Source organism: Rhea pennata, chromosome 1 (genome assembly GCF_028389875.1).
Source record: "Rhea pennata isolate bPtePen1 chromosome 1, bPtePen1.pri, whole genome shotgun sequence".
Lineage (NCBI taxonomy): Eukaryota > Metazoa > Chordata > Aves > Rheiformes > Rheidae > Rhea > Rhea pennata.
In genome coordinates, this window is record NC_084663.1 from 97012260 (window position 1) to 97034644 (window position 22385).

At 37.8% G+C, this 22385-nt stretch overlaps 1 protein-coding gene across 1 annotated transcript in view; it reads left to right on the forward strand.

Moving 5' to 3' along the window:
- Positions 1–22385, forward strand: part of ALCAM (activated leukocyte cell adhesion molecule) — a 126919-nt gene that overhangs the window by 101048 nt on the left and 3486 nt on the right. Inside the window, exons 7-15 of the mRNA XM_062596601.1 lie at positions 1913–2040; positions 3800–3929; positions 10102–10214; positions 11098–11233; positions 11320–11453; positions 13017–13149; positions 13821–13859; positions 14159–14276; positions 21241–21357. Coding sequence (XP_062452585.1) covers positions 1913–2040; positions 3800–3929; positions 10102–10214; positions 11098–11233; positions 11320–11453; positions 13017–13149; positions 13821–13859; positions 14159–14276; positions 21241–21328 — 1019 coding nt within the window. The 3' untranslated portion in view covers positions 21329–21357. The remainder of the gene's footprint in view (positions 1–1912; positions 2041–3799; positions 3930–10101; positions 10215–11097; positions 11234–11319; positions 11454–13016; positions 13150–13820; positions 13860–14158; positions 14277–21240; positions 21358–22385) is intronic.

The following is a 22385-nucleotide window of genomic DNA, read 5'->3' on the forward strand; positions in this document are numbered from 1 at the left end:
TCAAGTATAGGCAAGTACAAGGTCAGATGGGGTGAGTCAGGGATGTTGTGTCACTCAGGCAAGATCCACCTTCACCAAACTGCTCCGGTTCATTAGCAAAGCAGGGGAACAAGTTGCTGAGCACCGCCTTAGAGTGAGTATTGAAGAATATTGCCATTAGGCTGTGCCTCGGAAGGGTGAGTGGTTCACTTTAAAAGAGAACGATTTAGTTAGTCTTTTGTTAGTTACTTTTGTGGTATTTATATATATATATATGTGTGTGTGTGTGTGTGTGCGTGCGTGTATATATATATATATGTATGTATGTATGTATATATGTTTCACTTTAGATCATAAAATAATAACATTGCTCATGGTTGATTGCAGTAGATACAAAGATAAAATATTCCTACAGGAGAAATTGGTGGTTTGCAAAGGTGTCATTCTTGTTTAACCGTATTCATTTCTAATCCTGTTCTGTTTGTCTCTGTGGGGAAAACTGTTCCAAATTACAGTCTTAAAGTTTTCCTCCGTATAATTCATCCCTCCCCAGTCTTGAGAGAAAGACAAAGCAATTCTAGCACATTTCTATGATAGATATGTTTCTCACACTCGGTTATGTCTGTTGGAGGGGAGGGACAAACCGCCGCAGGCAGCTAGCTGGCCAGGCAGCCCTGCGGCTGGGTTGGCGGCCGCGCGGCAGCCGCGAGGCGCGCGTGCAGCTCATGGCCGCCTGCCTGCCCGCCCGGGGCCGCTTCCCATGCCAGCAGCGGCGCTGCGCGCCCCTCTCCCAAGCAGGCAGGTAACGGCAGCGCGGAAGGGCCAGCGTGGACGGGAGAGGGAGGATGTGGCCTGTTGTGGCCCAGGACCGCTCCTGCGGTGGAGGCAGAGGTTAGAGGCCGTGCCAGGGCGCTGGGGCGCGGAGAGGCCCCAGCAGAACACGGCTGCTCGTGTTTGGAAATCCCCAGAGGAGAAGCCAGACGTGAAGATTGCCTTAAGGGTGGGAAGGGCTGCGGAGCCGGCGTGTCACCTGCCGGCCGAGAGTTCCTCTGCCATGGAGTTTTTTTTTTTTTTTTTTTTTTTTTAAGTGTCTAATAAGGCGTACTGTACTGTGTTGTAATGCAAGATTAGCGTCATTGATGAAATTTTATTTATTCATTGAAATTAAAACAGTGAGCATTATCTGTCCAGATTATTTCCTTTATTTTTGTTCATTTTACTCTGTTTTGGAAAAAATAAATTTAGGCTTCTATTTGGGAAGAACAGCATGTATTAAAGTATACTCCTCTTTGCTTAAGAGAAATTACTGAAGTAAAATGTAAGTTATAGTTCAAGTTCACTGAATACGACAGAAGTATGTTACATTTACAGTTCTGTTGACTGTGTTAAGAGGCCTATTATGTTCACCAAATTCATCTTTTTGAAAGCCAGGAGTGATCAGCATATAAAATAGACTTGGTAGAGTTGCTTAGTTCATATTTATTTCTTTTTAATGCAAGAATACTACTATCTAATGTTAGTGAAAGGTGCTGAGAGCTTCCGTTGTTTTTCTGATTGTTGCAGCCATCTAAATGGCAAGCTTCACAGAGGACAAGTTAATCCTTCGTAATGAAATCACACTGTGAAATTGTCCCTACTGATCAGGGTTTTTTCCTTGTAAACACATGAAATATTTGTCGTCATTCCTGTTTCAGTTATAGGTCCTTTGGTGAAGAAAAATGAATTTCTGTATAATAACGCTTCTTTGCAGTTTTTTGATTGAGATACATTTGGAAAGCATGATTAACTTAAGTTCTTCTATAAAATATCTACACTTTGGCATACCATCGCCTGCCTCATGATAAAATTGTGTACTCTTTGGGCACGAATACTGTATGCATGTTACTGTAAATTTTTTTGCAAACACTATTAAATGTGCATGTTATTTTCACAGATCCAACAGAGAAGGTGACTATTCAAGTGCTATCACAAGGTAGTACCATTAAAGAAGGTGATAACATCACTCTCAAGTGCTTAGGGAATGGTAACCCTCCTCCACAGGAGTTCCTGTTCTACATTCCAGTAAGTTCTGCTTCACCATTACTGCTTAATGAAATAGGCTGTATCATTCCTTCCTGCAGATATTGCTGAATGTCATCATATACGTGATTTTTTTAACAAAGGAAGGAAGAAATTTGATGTGACGAAGATGGAAGATAGCTGTTGGCCTTTACATCAAACTCTTGCAGAATGCCTCAACTGAGTTAACAAAGTATTCTTTAAAAAAACCCTCCTCCTGCACCCCAGCCCTGAAATTTTCAGGGGGGCTAGGCTAACTAAAATTGTTAGTCTTCACTTCTCATCATCATATATTTTGAGTAAAAAGTGGTTTTGAGAAAAGAGGTTTAGCACCTTAAATGAAGTCATCTCATCTGTTGTCGTTAACAAAGATCCAGCACAGATGAATTTTTTGCAATTTTTATTTATTTATTTAAGTTGTTTTGTGGCATGTCACCGTGGACAAGAACTAGTATTTCAGCTCAGGAGCCAAGTGTACAACGAATCTGCCAAATACATAAGATGAGAATAAAGAAGAAGAAAATTAAAAAATTCATTAATCTTCTTAGGATTGCTGCAACCTACACACAGATGTGGCTTTATATTTCTAAGATTCCTACTTTCTTCCCATGTCCTGCTTCTCTCTCTCCTAGTTTATATCCATTTTTGTTCCTATTGCAATAATGTGCAGAGCTGATCTTAAGAGATAGCAAAAGAGGCGTCAGACTTCCAAGTATTCCTAAAACAACGTGTAGCTCTTTGAACATAGCCTCACCTATTTTGGACTCCTGGCATCTTTGAACTGTTGGAGAGTAGCAAGGGAGAGTAGAAGTTGAAGTCGTCTTACCTCAGAATGGCCATTTAGGTTCAGTGAGCGCAGAACTGAGGCTTCCAATCAACTATCCTTTAAATTAGTCACCCTAAGCATTCATTGTATGTTTAGAAGTGCATTGTATCTGTCCTTGCTCCATGGTCACACTGAACATCTCAGTGTGGGAACATCTCAATTTGTCTTGTCTGCTACTTGAAATTAATTCTTTCACTCAAAGGGAGCTGGAATTGCTGATTTCTTTGCAAGACAGGTGGGTATTATGACAGGCATGGTAAATTTCTTTTTGGGTTCAGTTTCATTCTACAGTTGTTTCAAAAGCTGGTCTGTCAGCTGGTTGTAATCAAGTGGGAACTGAACAGCTGAAAAGTAACACTTTGGCTTGTTCAAAACACCAGTTTCTGTAGACAACTGTATGTAAGGCAGTGATATACTCTAAAAGGTTCCTATCCTGATGTGGCTTGAACAAGGCTAACTTAGGCTATTTAAAAATATACGATGCAGTAGATTTAACTTCATGATTTTTCCTGAATGAAACCTATCATTTTAGATAGAGAAGAGAAACCACCATAGCAAAGAAATTGTGTTTCTAAATAACACCCATATAAGTAGACTGTTTCAGGCTTCTGTTTGCTTCTCATCTTCTTCCTGTTAAACTTGTAGATTCTGTATTTTAGTATCTTCTTAAAATAAGCTTGGCCATTCAATTAAAAGAGCAAGTTTTTGATTGTCGGAGTGGTTTTTAAAACTATGCAGTCAAGCAGAAAATAAACCTTAGTATTTTTGAGTAGGTGATTGTATATTTCAGTGATGTTAAATCTATATATTTTATATGCTAAATCTATTTGTATTTATAGCATTTCAGGATCCTTAAAATAAAAACATTTATTTTTGGTGAGGATTTTTTTTAAGCAGGCTTGTATGCAAAATAAACATTTTGTTTCCTATGCACAGGGAGAAACAGAAGGCATAAGAAGCTCAGATACTTATGTAATGGTGGATGTGAGACGAAATGCAACAGGAGAATACAAATGCTCTCTGATAGACAGAAGCATGATGGACTCAACTACCATCACTGTACACTGTAAGTCATTGCATTTTGCAGTCCTAGTTAGGATACAAACCTGTCTTGTAGCTTCTGGGTTGATCTCTCTCTGCTTTACTCATGGGTCCAGTTAACCTACAGAAGAGGTGTCATGGCTTCTTTCAGGTCTTTTTTCCCCTCTTTCTCCTTTCTTTTCTTTTTTTTTTTTTTTTTTTTTTATTCTAATGTGTTGCTGTTTAAAACTTTCTTCACTGACTTAGATACAGATTCCCTTTATGAAACCTTTGTATATAACATATGGTACTGTTGCATTGTGATGCATAGTGCAAATTCTGATGTTTTATAAGTATCAGACATGTGAACACACATAGCAAACAATTCTGCTCCAACTCTGTCTTCGAACATACTGAAACACACGAGTTGTCCTGCAGTGGTATCACTCAAGGTCTTTCTTCAGAGTTGAATTCACATTAGTCTAATATCCTTTCATCTTATCTCAATGAAATCAGCATATAAGGAATTCAGAGAAGAGACTTAGGAATTTATTACATTCACATAATTGAAGTTTCTTCTTTAGCCTTTCCCAGAATCATAGGACTGCAGAGCTTGGTAAAGTTCCTTCAGCTGGATACTCCCACTCCATAACTGATTGCTTTTAATCTTCCCTTTATGTGAGAGAAAAAAAGAACAGAAACTCTTTTAAACTTTGAAATCATATCACAGGCTGTGAAATTAGACTCAACCCAATTGTGACAGTTTTCCCTGGGAGCACTGATGGTCTCTAGTCTTCCAGTAGCATGAATACCTTTAATTAATAGTTTACAAATTGAGAGGGACATGTTTAAATGTTCCTATAGTAGTTGTACTTTACATAAAAAAGAAACTTCACATAGAAAAGTACACAGCTGTAGACAAAAATAACGAAAGTCTAGAGGAATTTTTCCTCTTCACTATGATGTCAGAGTCTTTCAAGTTCACAGTCTACCTACTTGCACAGGAAATCTCAAAATTCAGCTTTGTAAGAGCCAGCTCAGGTAGTGGAGGAAATCCGTTGTTGATAGTTGATGGGATGGCTCTATTCTGAGGTGCCTTCCACATGAATAAGAGCCATCAGATTTTAATGTCGTTTTTGTCCTTGGCCGAGTAATGCTTATTGCAGCCTTGGCAGGAGTGCCAGGTAGTGCACTAGTTTCCATTCAGTACATGTACATAAACTGCATGCAGTAACTTCTTAAGCTGCGTGTAAATTCCTGAGATTACAGGAGATTCTCAATCTTTGGTGCAGTTCTGAGTGTCTGGTTTCCTTCGTGTACCTATATAGCCCTTTTGATTCCTGTACACTCTGACATCAAAATTTCACAAAAGTACTACATGAAAATGTAGGCATTACTTTACTGTTTTATTTTCAAAATAGTTTGACCTGATTATGTAATCTTTCAATTTCATTTACTGTCTGCTTGTCTTAATCTACCAGACATTATTGCGTATACTTCTACTGCACCTGCTGATACTTAGTCCCCACTGTAAACTAAACTGACACAACTTCTTTCAGTCTGTTTTCATGCTGAAATCTGACTGTCTTTAAACCAACTTTGGTCTTATAATTAGCTATATATTTTAAGAATGGCTATCTGTAATTGAACACAGTATTCCAAGGTACAGTTGATTCATAGCCCAATAGAATTTTGATTTCTTTAGTGGCATGTTTTTATTATTCTATACTTTTCTGCTGTAAGTGTTTGTATGTTTGTTTTTTTCCTGAGATGATACAACGTAGATAGAATGTACCTGTATATGAATAATGACATTATTTTATTTAATGAAGATTTTACATTTAATAAGGTCATCTGCTGTTTTGCTGCCCAGTCCCTCAGCCAAGGATCAGGGTATGTTAGATCTGGAGAGAGCTCTGTACTGCTGCAGCTATCTGCCCAAAGGCGAAGGTAGCTTAGGTGTCTTCACAGCATGGTGTGTTTTGCTGGGTATAGAGACCTTGTCAGTATTTTTGCTGTGGTATAAAAAACAACCCTTTACTTAAATTTTACTTAAAGTGGGTTGCATGACTTCTTGGACTTCCACAAATAGTTACTCTAAAGAGTGATTTCCTCAAATCCAGGTTATTTATAACAAGCCAGTCTTCATTTCCCTGCTACTTTATGTGCATGTCAAAAGAGTTTTACGGTATGAGAGAAGCTTGTATTTTCTTGGTAGAGGTCTTTCCAGTGGTGGCAGTTAGTGCAGCTACTCAGAATGCATAGATACCAGCTAGCGCCCTGCCACCTTACTCCAGTCTTTTTTTCCTTAAACACCTCCATCCTCAGTAAAACCTTTTCTTAAGTGAGCTACAGTGGCCTGGAATACTTCTGTGATTCCTGAATGCCCATACCTTTGCAGCTGTGTGACAGAATCTATCTTAAAGCTACTCTGGTGTTTTGCCTTGTGGTAGTCTAAAACAGTTCTGCAACATGTCTTGTTGTAAGGAGGGCTTTTCTGAAGAAGTCAGAAAATCCAGAACTGCTTTATAATAGCCTCTTCCCTCTTTTTACTGCTTTCTTTCACATCAATTTTCCAGCATAACCCAATAATTTTGAGTACTTCCTGCTTTTAATATACTTAATTATTTTTGGTGTTAGATCTTCACAGTTCTTATGCCTTCTTGCTGTTCTTTTTCTTGAAATAATGCTTACCAACTCCTGTTAAATCCTACTTTTTCCCCCTTTTTTGCTTTATTGCTTACTTTTTCACATATGGATGAGTATTCCTGTCTACGGTGTTACACTGAAAAAGCTTTCATTCTGAGCTCAGGGCTTTTTATTTCCTCACCTCTGAGTGAGGCACTTCAGATTTTTTATTTTCTTGAAAAACAAGCAATATAGTAATTCTTGTTTCTATCTATGAATTCATTTATAGCAGTTTTTATTACATTTTCAACTATAGCACTTGTTCCCAAACAGGTTTTACTGAGCAATGTAGATAGATATGCTAGTTCCTTTCAGTGGCTAGCTAGGGAAAGGTTTTTACTGGTGTTAAAATGCATTAGCACTTTATAGCCCTTAAATACTTCTATAGCAAAATATTCCAACCTCAATACCAAGGATACTGTTTTTTTTTTTTTTCCAAGTGGAATATGTATTATGAGATCCACAGAAAGCTGAACATCAACATTAAGAATCTGAGTTAGCCATCATAGTTAGGGAAATACTGTATTCGTGCAGGAAGTCTTTGCGAGGAGGGATAAGGAAGAATCTCTTCCTTACTCACAGAAGTTAAGTGACAAACTGAACAGCCTTGGTTCTCACCTCCTCAGAGAAGAAGTGGGATCTGTGGAGTGAGGGGCCCAGACTGCATGATATTTCTGCTAGTCTTTTTTTTGTGTTATAGATGTATTGAAAAAACAAGAGAAATCATCTTTTGAATGATGTGTGGAAAATTTTTCTATTCTTAGTAGATTAGGAGAAGTTTATGGCTAGCTGATGCTATACTTGGGGTGCTCAGATTACATGCAAATTCTGTGCATAGTTTTCCCAGTTGTAGCACAGTATCCCATTTGAGACATCTTTAAAGGCTGGGAGACAGACCTACACCTGCAATACAGCTTATAAACCCGAACATTAGAAATGCTTGTTCTAGCCTTTCCTACATTAATTCCATACCTCTCACATGTGATGTGGTAATACATACACTCTTTGCCTCTTCCCCATGCTACTTGGTATGCAAGGAGAGCACTGAAATCAATGTAAGCCTTCAAGAGAGACCACGTTAAGAGCTGGCAGATATTGAAGATGGTGCCTAATGAGAAGTTTGTTTACGAAGAAAGTTTCAAAGCCAAAACCAGAAACGTATGGAAAGGTCTTGCAACCAAGTTTTTCTTTAAACGACTAAGAAGATGAATTTTGAGTCTTCTGTATGCAAGAAGTATTTTCCCCTCATACTTCTGTACCCGCACAGATTACTTATTAATGAAGCATATAAGTTGCGAAGTAAAAGTATCTATATCACATTTCTTTGTGGACCTACAGATAGATAAACTGGCAGAATATTAATCCAAATCAAATTGCTCTATGGAGAATTCCTAGAGGGAATCCAATGCTAAACAGAAGCTTAATTCTATACTTGCCTCATAAATCACCTTACAAATTCTGCTCTGAGCTATGCAGTTAGTCTTGCATATTATAAATTTGCCTGAACTTCTGTAATAACCTACAGCACTGTGCAAGAGGGACTCCAGTCTCAGTTCTACCACCAAAAGGAAGGGGACACAGGCACGTTACCTAGAAAGAAGACTGGATTAAAGGATTGCTCTGGGCTGAATGTCAGTCTTGCCTGAGATGAAGGCCAAAAATTTAATGAGTTCCTGCTTCCTGTGATGTTGTGACAGGAATCCCTCTTGAATGATCTGTGATCTCTTGGGTTTGAGGTGTTATCCTGCTTCAAAGAAATAAAGGTTTAAGCAGATGTTGAAGAAGAGTCACCCCAAGAAAACAATTCTTAGCTTTTTCTTCCACCACAGAAGAAAAAGGTAGTACGTACTACCTCTACCATGATAGTATTTACTCAAGATATTTACTCAAGAGTTACAGAGCAGAAAGAAAAACATCCTGTGAGGCATCTGATAAAATATACGGAAATATTCACTCGTTGAGTCATTTTTCTTCTTGTGGAAGCAGTGGTAGTCTGGAGTATTGTGGGTTTGATTGGGTTTGCTGTTTTTAGTTTGGGGAGGCGGGGGGGGGGGGGAGGGACAAGACATCCTCTTAAAATGCAGGGGGGGAAAAATGGTTTTTCTCTCTTTGATAAGATCTTTACTTTACTAGTCCATAGGTGATGATACAGTTTTTGTGACCCTCTGAGACTAGGCATTGGACTTTTAACATAGGTATTAATGCAGACTAATAGTAGAGAATGGACCCTAGTTTCTCCCTGAAATCCTGCTTTCGATTATAATAGAGTTCCCAGGGCAACCACTGAATGAAGCCAGCAGTTGAGTAAGTTTGCCTTTTTTTTTTTTTTTTTTTTTTTTTTTTTTTTTTTTTTTTTTTTTTTTTTTAAGGAAAACCCACTGTTTTCCCTTTCCTTTACCAATCATGGTTTTGCCTCAGGCTTTTTGTAGCTCTGCTTAAAAAAGCTAGAAGAATATTTTGCAGTCCCTTTCCAGCAAGTACTGCACTCCTGATGAAATTATGCTTGCCACTTCCGTTATTATTTCTGTGTGTGTCTGTGTCTGTGATAGTAAGTTAACCAGGCAACTTGGCTTTCAATCCAAGGTATTGTGCGAAGGGAAGCAAAATAGACATTTAACTTGGCAAACTCTGCTCTTCTTGCAGTGTAGGATTTTTGTGAAAAAGCAAGCACTAGCTAGCCAAATTCATATACTAGGAAGATCTAAAACAATGTTTCCTGACCTTTCCATTATTGTTTCTCACCCTGCCTAGTGCCTACCACAGCTATCACTGACTCCTTGCAATTTCCCTGGAGCCAAAATAGGTCAGGCAAAACTTGGACTCTGAGTTGCACAGCAGTAATGAACAAAAACTGTTTTTTAAGGTTAGGAATGAGAAGAAAGGAAGCAAGTGGCTTTATGTGTGGCCTCCCAACCATATATTTTAGTCTGCTTGCCCATTCAGTCAGTAGCATGTCTTATCCACCCTCATGCTCCTCAAAAGCTTCTCCATATGCCCGGGAAAAAAATGAAATTGCTTTATCAGATTCCAAAACTTCACCTTTTGTCCTCTCACCCTCTTCTTCACACTTTTATAAGTAACCATTTGAATTAATCTGGCCCAACCTGCATGAGTCCTCCCCTGAAACTACATTCCTGGCTCTTAACAACCTACACTCAGAGCAATCTGTGCTTCTCCTTTCAAGAAGCACATAGTGCTATCTGAAGAGCTCCTGCAGCTTCCTGTACCTCTTGTATCATTCTTTCAGTAGTACAAAGTGGACAAAATGTATCCATTTGTCTAGTGATAGCGAAGTTTCTCTTTTACTTTTTAGCATGTAATTGCACCAAAACCATAAATGTTCTAAAAGCTTATTTTAGAATAATCTCTCTCTTCTTCCTTATTTCTAAAATTGATCTAGATTTTATTGGAAAAAAACCGAAATTGTGAATTTAATGAGTGCAATTAGTCACATTTTCTTCCTTGGTAAGCCTTTGAAATGAGACAGCATTCTGAGATTAGCCTTTTGATAAATGTTCTTCCTGTCTTAGATTTGGATTTGCAGCTTACTCCTAGCGGAGAAGTCACAAAACAGATCGGAGAGGCCCTACCTGTGTCCTGCACAATTTCTTCTAGCAGAAATGCAACTGTGTTTTGGAAAAAGGTCAGTAATACTTTAAGTATTCATCTCTTCAGATTACTGCTGTTACTTCAGTGTTTTAGAAGAGAGGAAGCCATTTTCATTGGACTTGATTTAAACGATGTGTTGAAATGAGTGTTTTGCTAAAGAGATACTGACTCAAGTTGATGACTGAAAATTAGTTACTGTAATTTTTGCATCGATCTTTCAAATGCAGAGAAATGATCTTGGGTGTCTACTATAACACAAAGATCTAGGTTTTTTAAATGGTCTATAAAAGCCCGTTGAGAATCAGTTTCCACTTAGAAGGGTGGCCCCGCTGGAGAAACTTGGGCTTATTAATCACTCTCTCAGACACATACTCTTTTTGTCCTGCTTCCAGTAAACGTGATAAAAGGACAAGGCAGGCTGAGAGATTGGCTGTTGGCAGCTGGCTGATGAAGAAGATTGCTTATCATAGACTGTTTAAATCAAATCTTCATTGAGAGAAACCAAAAGAAATGATGTCTAGTAATTATTTAGTAGCATATGTTGATCTCATAAGCCTGGATCCTAGGGGAGAGTTGGATTCTTTTTCTATCACAGCTTGTACCACTAGTATTTTTGGCCATTTTACGAGAGAGGCCCAGAACAAACAATTGATCCCTCTATGCTCCCTTTTTCTGAAAATGAAGTTGTTCCAGAAGAAGGGTTATGGCTTAAATAAACCTTCAATAATTTCTACTTTTCATGCTGTGATATTGCTGTCAGCTACTGAAATGTAATTATTAATGGGGCAACACTTTAGCATTAAGGGTCTAATCCAGCAAAGCACATGAAGAATTCTGTTGAAACTCATCATACTTTAAACATAGAGATAGTGTGTTCTGAGTTAAAATTCGTAGAGACTAACTCCTTGCTTTATCAGGACAATATCAGAATGCAAACAAGTCCATCATTTTCAAGTCTTCAGTATCAAGATGCTGGAAACTACATCTGTGAAACTACTCTACAGGAGGTTGAAGGTTTAAAGAAAAGCAAGACTCTTAAACTTATTGTAGAAGGTAGGGAGCGGCATAGTCTGTGATTATTAATTGTCCTCTTTGGTGTTACATTAACAAAATGGTTAACTATAATATTGTTCTTTTAGGAAAACCTCAAATCAAAATGACAAAGAAAACCAACACAAATAAAATGTCTAAAACAATTGTCTGCCATGTGGAAGGTTTCCCCAAACCATCAGTACAATGGACAGTTACTGGTAGTGGAAGCATCATAAATAAAGCAAGTATCTTTCCTGTTAACCTATTCACAAAAAGATAGGTGCATAGGAGGGGTGACTTAAAGTCAAGGAAAATTTTCCAGGTAGTGAGATTAACAAAACTCAATTTATTTCATTTACCTAAGATAAGGTTGTGATCATTGTACCTACATGGACGATTTCTGATGATAAAGGACTTTCGAATGTAGCAGGTAAAGGCACAGAAGATCCATTGGCTACAAGCTGAAGCTGCAGGGAAAAGAAAAAAGTGGAAATTAAATGTACATATAAAATGAGAGTATTTTATCCATTTTATCTGGCTGATGTGGTGATTTTGCCATTGCATAAAGACTTACAAATAATGATGGAACTATACAACTTATTTTAGAAAACAGGTACTTGATGTAGGCATTGACTGGGGGGAAATGCTATGGACTGTGGTAAGTACAAGTCAGAAAATATGGTCAATATAGTCACTCCAGACCTTGCAATTTTCATCCTGATTTTTGTAATTGTTTTTCTATGGTTATACCCGTTGTTTTCATTGGTAAGAAAACTGTAATGCAGTCATCCTTGGTGAGCAAAAAGGAATGCCCGTATGCAGCAGGAAAAATACCTGGAAAATAAGCAGTCTTACATCAGTATGAAAATTCATATTGATTACCAAATCACATATGAAGCACTGCCACATTTTGCCTTAACAGGAGAAATAAATTAGGCATCTATACAAGCAATCAGAGGCTGAAAGTGCAATGCACAGTCCTTCTGTAGATTTCATTAATTCCATAAGGTTTTGCTTTAGTCCTATGAAAATTACATATGCCTGTAATGAGCAAGTATGCAAGGTCAAAATTTGTCCATTCATTGCAGCTATGGGGCAGGAACTGTCTTGAAGTTATATAAATAATTGACAGTATTTTTTCTGGAGATTGTATTAATCTAAGAACGATGTACAGCAAATTTAAGGATCAGCTCCATGTTACTACTACAGCACAGATACTGCAGGTCCTACTGGATACATATAGCTTGGCAAAACAATACTTAAAATAGAAACAACTGAGGATTCTGAATGCCAGAAAGTGGAAAATTTACAGTGTTTATTCTCATTATAAGGGCATAAATGAAAAATAGTGAGATTGAGAGAAGTGACTATTTAGAAGCTTACTTCTGGATCTTTCAAGAAGAATTTTATCACTTAGAATATTTAAAAAAGAGTCCAGAGAAACAAAAGTAAATACAGAATGTGCTTAACTTCCTTTAAAGAATGCGTCTTTATCAATGGTTGTGCAGTAGACAGTATACAAAATGCAGATATAACTGGATATCTTGAACAAAGTATTTCCTTGTAAATACTCATGTCACCATTTAATAAAATCAGATTTATTCAACTGTGCTTTTAGTTTAGTGCTGCATGCAGTATTTTCGTTTACTTGATATTTTAAAATTAAGTTATTCTCTTTATCATTTTAAAAAGAAAAATATTAGTTGATAGCAAATTTCTTCCAAACATTTTGAGTGTGTAGTACACGTAGTGCATTTGTTGTTCTTTGCATTTTCAATAATAATAATTTTTTTAACCTTTTCAGACAGAGGAGACAGAATATGTTAATGGAAGATTTTCCAGTAAAATCGTAATTGCACCTGAAGAGAATGTAACTTTAACTTGCATTGCAGAAAATCAATTAGAAAGGACTGTAACCTCCCTGAATGTCTCTGCTGGTGAGTGTCTTTTAAAGACTGTTTCCTTAAAGTTGTAGTTTCAAATAAGAAATACCAATGATGTGACGCGTAGGTCTGCATAATACTGATGGTATTAAGGTGTTCAATCTTTCTGTTTATAAAGTCAAGCAATTAGAAAACCAGCCTGGACTAGTAGGACATAGACTCTATTGGTCTGGACTGGATGAAGAGATTTAGTCTTCTTGACTGTAGCTAGATGTATTATTTATAAAAAATTGCTTTTCATTTCTTACTAAATGATCATCATCTTGTAGTCCCCCAATTTCCAGTTTATCACCACTGGTATGACTTGATTCAGAACAGAAATTGAGCCATGATGGATTTTAATTAAATGACTGTATTCAATGATGAAAGGTAGTCAGAAGCTACTGTTTGTGAAAGGGTAATGTGAGTCAGAAGTATTTATGAGATTAATATTAAAGTTTTTGAATAAGATTCTTCAATGTGATATATTACAGATTCTTGCTTAAAGATAAGATTAATTAGCTTGGGGTTTTTTTGGCAAATATTGCATTAAGTTTCAGTATTTCTATCACTGCTGTAAATAGACAGCTATTTTGGTAAATACTGCAGCATATGAAAAGAAGGTGACTTTATGGTATCAACACATCTTTTGTTTTTAACTTCATTTTAACATTTTTTCATTTCAGTAAGTATTCCAGAATATGATGAGCCAGAGGATAGAAATGGTATGTATGCCTTTCCATCTCCCTAATCCTTCTTTTTGATTGCCTTAGTTCAAGACATGTGAAGAGTCACTGAACGATTTACATACACAGTGCCTCAACAGCTGAACTTGATTTGAAATAGCTAATGCCATGATTGGTTAAGAATGTGACTTATGTGAAGCTTTAAATATTTTTAAGAACCATGCTTATACTTTTTTTGACTTTATGACTTCCTGTCTTGTTTTTTTGAAGATAATTCCGTAGAAATTGTGTGATGCTTTACTTTATTATAGCTCTCCTCATTAACTTTTCTTCTTCAGATGACAATAGAGAAAAGGTTAATGACCAAGCAAAGCTAATAGTGGGAATTGTAGTCGGTCTTCTCTTGGCTGCTCTGGTTGCAGGTGTTGTCTACTGGCTCTATGTGAAGAAATCAAAGTAAGATTTTATGGAAAATTTTATAAAATAATCATAAATGGAAACCTATATTTACTTTTACTTCCTGCAGCATTCCAATAGTCTGACTGGGGAAAAGTTGTTCCCATCAATTAATTGAATATAGGAAAGAAACTTGCTACCTCTGTGTGGCATGTCCTGCTTTTTAATGTGACGCATCTCTCAGAGGTGGGACTCCCAGACTTTTCCTATCTCTTTTCCTGTCCGGTCACATATAATGAGGTTTTGTTTCCTGACAACCAATTGTGCCAATTCTTGCATATAAATATTGTATCTTCTACTTAACTGTGCGGCAGCACCTCTGTGTGGTTTCAGTGATAGCAGAGACTCTCTTCACTTACAAGTTTGGTAGTTCATACATTTTAAAAACGGAATAAATGACAGAATAAGCATAAACTATCTCAGGGAGGAGAGAGATGCTTAATTCAATTGTTCATATATGTTTTGAGATCTTTGAGGTAAAATTGGTAATGGTAAAGCTTATGATGCTGAAAAACTAAAAAGTCGCCATCCAAATCAGTATGTTTTTGCTGTCCTCAGCATAGTATGGGATTTACCAGTGAGACCTACTTGCTTTCAAATTTATTATCACACATGCTCACTTCAGAAAATAAACTGGATGATCTCAGACTGAAACCATATCTCTCCATCCTATTAAAAGTGGCTATCACTATATGCCTTTTGGCCTTATCCCCATGTGTTTGCCCCCAGCAAGAACTTCAGACAGGCTTGCTCTCTAAGGGTTCCTTAGAGCTATCTCTTGAAAGGAGGAGTAAGGCAGTTACGCATAACATACACAAGTTAGTACACCTATACAAGCAATGTTAAACTTCATGTGATGCCTTTTCTTGTGATTTTTTTTTTAGTTAAAATTTGTGATGAAACTGTATCTAAAATATACCATCGGAATTTTACTAGCAACAAATGTTTCATGGATGTGAAAGTACAACAAGGAATTCTCTGTTTCTACTAGAGAATGCTCATTTTTGGATATTGTGTAAAAATGTTACTCTAGCTACAACTTAGTAAATTTTGGAAGTTTTCCGAATTAAGATTTCCTATAAATAACCAAGTACAGAACCATATCATACATGGAAGAAAAAAGTTATTTTATGCAAAGCATATGATTCTTTTGGTAGAAATTGAAAAGTAATAATAATGTTGAATTCCTCTCCCACACTTTATTATGAGAGTAACAATGTCCAGAATCATTTTTTGTCTCTCCTTTTTGAATATGAGAAAGGAATCATGAAACTAAGTGTTTTTCTCCCCCCCCCCCCCCCCGAAGTGTTTAAGGTAAAAGCAGAGCAGAGAAGGTTAAGTATCTTTTCATGTATTGGTGGGAGAGCTGACAAGAGACTTAGAAACTTCTTGAGAGGAGCTTGTGATTTAAGAAAGTTTTTTCAGATTCAAAGAGAGTATACAGCATGTTCTGAAATGGACAACACTTCCTTTCCTCATGCTCAAATTCTTTTCTACAAGCTTGCAATAGAAATCAGGGCTAGGATTGCTTACACAGGTTCACTGGGAACAAAATAAAAATCTTTTATAGTTAAATAATAGACTTCATATTTGATACACTGTGGCCGGCCTCTAAAACGCTTAATTGATGCATCATGGCTGACAGTCTCCTGTTCTCAGCATATATTTGAGTTGCTCTGCCATCCTCCCTACTTCCTGTATGCCATACTTGCAAGAACAAGCAGTGTGGCAGTACCTATTCCGACAAAGTTTTCAGCACAAATTATAGCCTCAAAATAAAAGTTGTCCTTGCAAAAAGCATCTTATACCTTTAGACACCACCTGTGTCTAATCACAGCCCTCCATCTCCACACAGGCCAAGAGGTAGTAGTTATTTTTTTAACTTACCCTTGAGCAGTAACTCACCTAATCTCTATCCCCAAAGTGACGCCAAAGGGAAGTCTGAGAAGGCAGCAGCACACAACTTTCCAAGTCTGCCGAGGCAAGAAACACATTATTTTTTTTTCATTATTGGTGTTGTGGTTTGTATAATCTCCTATTGTCTTGTCATCTGCACTAAGTAGGAATTATACTTGTACCCTTGGAATATATTCACAATAAATCACTTGCATAGTTACTCACTGCCTCAGCTCCACTTGATGCAAAAGCTGATTATTGCCACATTCTTTTCACTGCGAGTATTATCCTGTAAATCAGGGACTCATCTGTATTCCACATGCTGCAGCCAGCCCTCTCTTGAATAAGGAGTTGAAGCTACCTCTCCCAGCATGCTGTTTCTCCTTCATCTGAGCAGAAGGCAAAAGACGGAGCATTTCTCCTGTTCCCACAAGGATAGTTTAAGTTAATAATTTGCACTAAACAGTTTATAATTTAGCATTGCGGGTTCTTACTAAAGTTTCTATGTCATACTTCAGCTGAGTGATTCTGGTACACTCATCTTCAGTACATCCTTTATTTACAAAGTTTTCACTTTGCCAGCAACAGTTGAGACTGCTGAAAAAATTAAAGGTTTAGAAAGAAAATGATGCATCTCAGGCCCTATAGCTCTTTCTCTAGACATGTAAGAGAGTTTTGCATTTGGTGTGGGACGTTTGTCATGTTTTTACAGGTTGGGTTTGGAGGACGCTGGATCAAGGTTAAGCTGATTTTAAAGGAGTGAAGGAAAATTCAGCTGGAAAATTGAAGTTGTAGCAACAGCAGTCTTAAGATTGTTCATGCTCAGAGCACATCATACTGTTAAAATTCTTCCTATGTCCCAGTAACCAAGAATGTTAATTGTTAATTTTGCTGTAGCTGAAACTAGACACTTGAAGCATAGCAATTACACTTTTCTGATACTTTATAGGAAATTAGCATGTAAAACCAAATGTGGCAGGTGAAGTATGTAGGAAACTTGCTGTGCATTTTATACAAGACTCAGTACTTGCATTGTTTCTCATGCAATTGCCATGTAGAGAGAAGACTAAGTTACAGACATCTCTGGAAGTGTTGGTCAGTGCCACAAATCTTGTATAAAAATGGCACAGATTTAATTAAAAAGCAGTTAGTCCTTGATCACTCGAATATTTTTCTAATCTCGATGCCCTTTTTCTGCTGATGATTTGAAAATAATTGGAAGAGGGGGAAGTCAAGATGGGAGAAATGGAAAGAGTTTGAAAATAATCCAGGTTTGGATGTATAAGACTCCAATAAAAGCTGTAAAAATAGTTTAGGTGAGTGCCTAACATGCCTTTCAAAAGTAATGCAAGCATTAATGAAATTCTTGGCTCTTACTTCAGCTCCCAGAACTATACATAAGAGTATTTTCTTACTTGTCATTATTACAAGCTCCTGTAACAAGAACAAAGAGCACTACAGATTTTCTTCTGTAAATAGAATTGAGAGTGAGACCTAGATCCCTGAGATTAAAAAAAAAATCATCAGGAATTAAACCGCAAAGATAATTTGTGAGTAAACTATCTGCAGTCTGTATTTAATCTAAGGCAGGCAAAAAAGAGTAACATTTTGAACAATATGTAAAATGCCTGAAAATAACTGCCCCTCAACACACACACATATGTACACACTCCCCAAAGGAAAATAAAAATTTCATTTTAGTACTACTTACTAAAGATTTTGATTATGATTCCCTGGAAATAGGGTTCCCCCTCCCCCTTGAAGAGCAAGCATAGATAAAGGTAAAGTGTCAGTCATAATTATAGCAAGAGCTCAGAATGCATTTTACAAATGAATTAAGAACAGTGAGAGACAAAATAAATAAACCTATATGAATATAACTAAATTCTCACTCTTCAGAAAACTATGGCCAAAGCATACTAAGGTGTGAGCTTTATTTGCGGAAGTATAAGTAATTTTAACGGGTGTGAGCTAACTCAGCCAAACGAGGTGGTTCTGCCCTTTTCAGAAAATCCTCTGGAATATGCAAGTAAGCATATTCAGACTGAATAGCCCAACTGAGCAGATACCATCAGGAAGTCTCTCGAGTTGCAAATGCAGCCAGTCTACAGTAGTGGGAGCACTATCTAAAATAGTAAGGAGGGACCGCTGTCACAGGTTAAGCTGGTTAAGGACCTTTTGCTCAGTGCCTTGAAGTCACCTGAAAAAGTGACAGAAACAATGTTTTGAGCCGTTCCTGGGTTACAAACTCAGGCCACATCTACTGAGCTCGAGGACTGGTGCTACGCCAAGGTTGCCTGTGCCTCTGTTGCTGGCACAGCACTGCCTGTGGCTCACACTTCTGCGACCCTCAGTGCAGAGAACTTGTCAGTCTCTTAATAATGCCACTTTTAGCTAGGACAAAAAAAGGGCAGGAGTGTTTCTTGGGCTGAGGTGGTGAGTCTGCCTAGGTATCACTAATGGGGGAACAAAATTAAAAATAAAAAAGGTCAGCAGGATCGCCAAACCAGCAGAATTAAACTCTTGCACCTCAGTCTCATGTACCGAGGAGCTACAGCCATCTTCTTTGTGGACATGCAGAGCTTCTGTTGTGCTCATTTCACACGAGTAGTATATACCAGCCTCCAGAAGCATTCTGGATATTCTGTCTCCTTCTGAGTCCGAGCGTTGCCTTTTAAATCTCCGTTTTTTATCCATTTCAGATAAAAGGAAAATATAGATGATGATACTTAATGAGGGGAATACCAGTTTTGTTGAAGGCAGAACTAGAATAGTTTAAAAATAAAACTTGATATGATTACAGGACCTCCCATTTTTAATCATTGAATAATTTTAACTTATCAAAAAACAGTAATGCTAGTTACAATTCCTTCAGCTATTAAATATCAGCTCACATCATAAGATTCAGTTTACTTTGGGCACTGTAAAACTCCTGATATAGGAGGTAATAAAGTAAGAGGGTCATACTGAGCCATACCAGTAGTCTGTCTAGCCCGCTCTCCTCTCCAGGAGCAGACATAAGTGGATACATAAGGCAGTGTAAGAATAGGGCAGGCACAAGAGATACAGCTTTCTAACCTCTAGCTTATTGCAACTCAGCGAATTTCCTGAGTCCAGATCCTTTGAGCATATCATCTCTTTCCCTGCAGTTTTCAATTTTGTAAGGCTTGTTTATAGAAGAGACTTGTCATTCAAATGACAAGCCAAATTCTGTGCACTACCTAAAGCAAACACATTTGGTTTTTAAATTTTTAAAGTTTTTTTTTTAACTAGGAATTAAAGAGCTTAATAAAAGGTTATTAAGATCACAGAAGAAACTCAGTCTCCACCAAAGCACTGTATTTTCTTTGTTGTCTCTTACATCCCTTCCTTCTGTGCAGATTCAGACTTTCAGGTTTTGCGATATCAGAAGAAAGTAGAAAGTTACTGCACAACAGAAATTTACCACCATAGGACAAGTTACTTTGTGACTTAATCACAGTATTTTTAAAATTACTTTTATCAGTGATAAGCAGAAGCTTGGATCTTTGTAGTAACTAGATTTTCAGCAGAATTGGTTCTGCCAGAGGCCTTCTTATCAGCTACCCAAACATAACAGAGGCAGTCTTGAAACAGTAGGGAGAGTCATCTGCAACACTGATGCATTAAACCATCGAACCACTTAGGAAGTAACCTACTCTAAAACTAGAGTGGTCTTGCTCAGTATAATCCGTGGGCCGTCAGGCCCAGCAGGCTGCGTTGTCGTCACTCGCCCCGTCATCCGCTGCTGCCCTCCTGGAGAGCCGGCACTGCAGCCGCACCCCCAGCCCCGTTGAGAATGAGATGCGGTTGCACCCGCTCAGAAGCTGCTGTTCTGAGGACTAAACTGTACACTCTCAAGATTACTTTTCAAGGTTAGGTTCGACTCAGGGCCCACAGTGCTTTTAAACACTGCTTAGTGGCCTTTGCTCAGATGGAGGATGCACACAGAAACACTCCACTAGCACAAATTCAAATCTGTGGTTTTGTAAGGTACATACCTGCATGGTGTCAGCATGACATGTCACACGATCCTGCTAACCTGTGTCTTCATTGTATTTTGCAAGTCAGTGTCACTGCGGCCCTTTACCCTGAAGCAAGGGTGAGCATATGCATTAATCATCTGTCACAGCAGACGCTACTGTTTCTGTAGGGGGAAAAATTATCCATCGAGAAAATGCGTATAGGATAAGCTGCTTTGACACAAGGGATTTAGTCTGTCCCACTCAAACATATCTGCCCATTTACATTTTTAAAATTGTGGCCGTTAAAATGTTATCACCGCATTGCAGGAATCTTTCACCTTGGCAGACAGTGAGTCTTCTCACACATTAAAGGAACAGCTTATTGGTTTTATTGTGCTAAGCTAAACTAAGCACTTAACTCATTAATTCATCTCCACTATTCGTATTAAAGACAACCTGCTAGTTTGAATGAGGCATACTACTTTTCTACCCCTCAGACATTTACACAATATTTTCTTTGCGCAAAGATTGTCAGTAATAGTAGAACAGATCTAGAAGACGGAGTGTTTTTTTTCAGTGTTGCCTGAATTTTCATTAATTTCTTCACAGTTAAAACAGCTTCTGTTTGGCATGGGCTCTGAAAGTCAATTACTACGAGTACACACAAGATATTGCTATCTTGATAAAGATATCTTAGCCACACTTCTACATTTTAGTACGCCTTAAAGCAAACTCTTGTTTATTGAAACAAGCTACACAATTAATTTGTCAGGAAGCATGGATCTGCACAACTGGTTTAACCTTGCTAAATGTTCACTACAAGCTAGGTCAGAATAATTTCAAATTCTTCAGTAGGACAGATACATATACACAGGCCTGCTGCAATACCTCTTGCAGTACTAACTCCGGTGGGGAAAATGGTGCTTTTGGTCTATTCACAGACATATGCAAGCCTATTGCTCTGCTCAGAAGAGAACTGTAACAATTTTCTGTTCTACTTAGAGGGGAAGAGACACTGTCGTTAATGTGAATATAGAAAAAAACGCTGTAGATGTACAAAAAATAACCTTAACTTTTCATTATAGGACAGCATCAAAACATGTAGACAAAGATCTTGGAAATATAGAAGAAAATAAAAAACTAGAAGAAAACAATCATAAATCTGAAGCTTAAGAGACAAAATGTGTCAGTCATCGTTCCAGGTAGGTGTCGCATGCTGCAGGGTTTAACATCTGTTCGTCAACAATTTGTCTCTGTGGAAGAGAACTGGATCTGGTTCTCTTTGTAACGTGCACTCTGCTCTGCAAAAGCATATTTCTCTTCAGGGAGTAAAAGAGCTGCACTCCTCAAACAAAGCAATGCCAGATTCACCATTCCCCTTCCCAGCACCAAAGTCTTACCTGGTTGCCACCTGGTCTAGCAATCGCAGCAGTAGGTTGTAGTCTGTTGCTTGCTTCCAGAGTGCTGGGCACTGGAGTGGATTTTGAGTCTTCTAGTATTAGGACGGGCAGACTCAAGTGGCTGGTCAGCTAAGAATTTATATCAGCATATGGACATATTAAAGAAGTCTGACATTTAGATACAAGTTAGTACTTGGCCTTCTTTTAATTCATGCACTCATGAAAATACAGATTTATATACTATACCTTTTGTAGTATGCATGTGTGCGTAAAGAGTATGTTTAGATATTGTTTAGGAGCTCTTAAGGTATGACTTCAAATATTCACACTAGCCTCCCTTATAGAAACAATAGTTTCTAAGTCTTTGGACAGTTTTATTCATCACCATTGCAAGACGTACGAAACTTTCCTTGGAACAAAATCATTCTTTTATTCAAGATATCAAAAGCTGATGGTATTATCAATTTTATCCTGGAAACAGACATTGTATATTAAACTAGCAACAACGCAACAGGTGTGAAAATCTCCCAAACTGGGACCTGTATAAATTAAACTCTACAAGCGGATCCCGAAGTTCCCTAGGGGACACAGGAGCACTACAAAAGGCCTAGAACAGCACTGCAAAATGCCAACAGCACCACCCAGTGTTTGCAGATCTGTACACTACTGCTGCATCTCTCCCCTTAGTACCCAAAGGAGGCTTTACACCCTCTTTCCGAACAGTGCAGCCCATTTGAAACTAGCACTGTAGTAGCACAAGTGTGTGGAATCCAGGTGACAACCCACAGTGAGCTTTCTTGAGTTAAGCACTTTTTTTTTTCTTTTTTTTT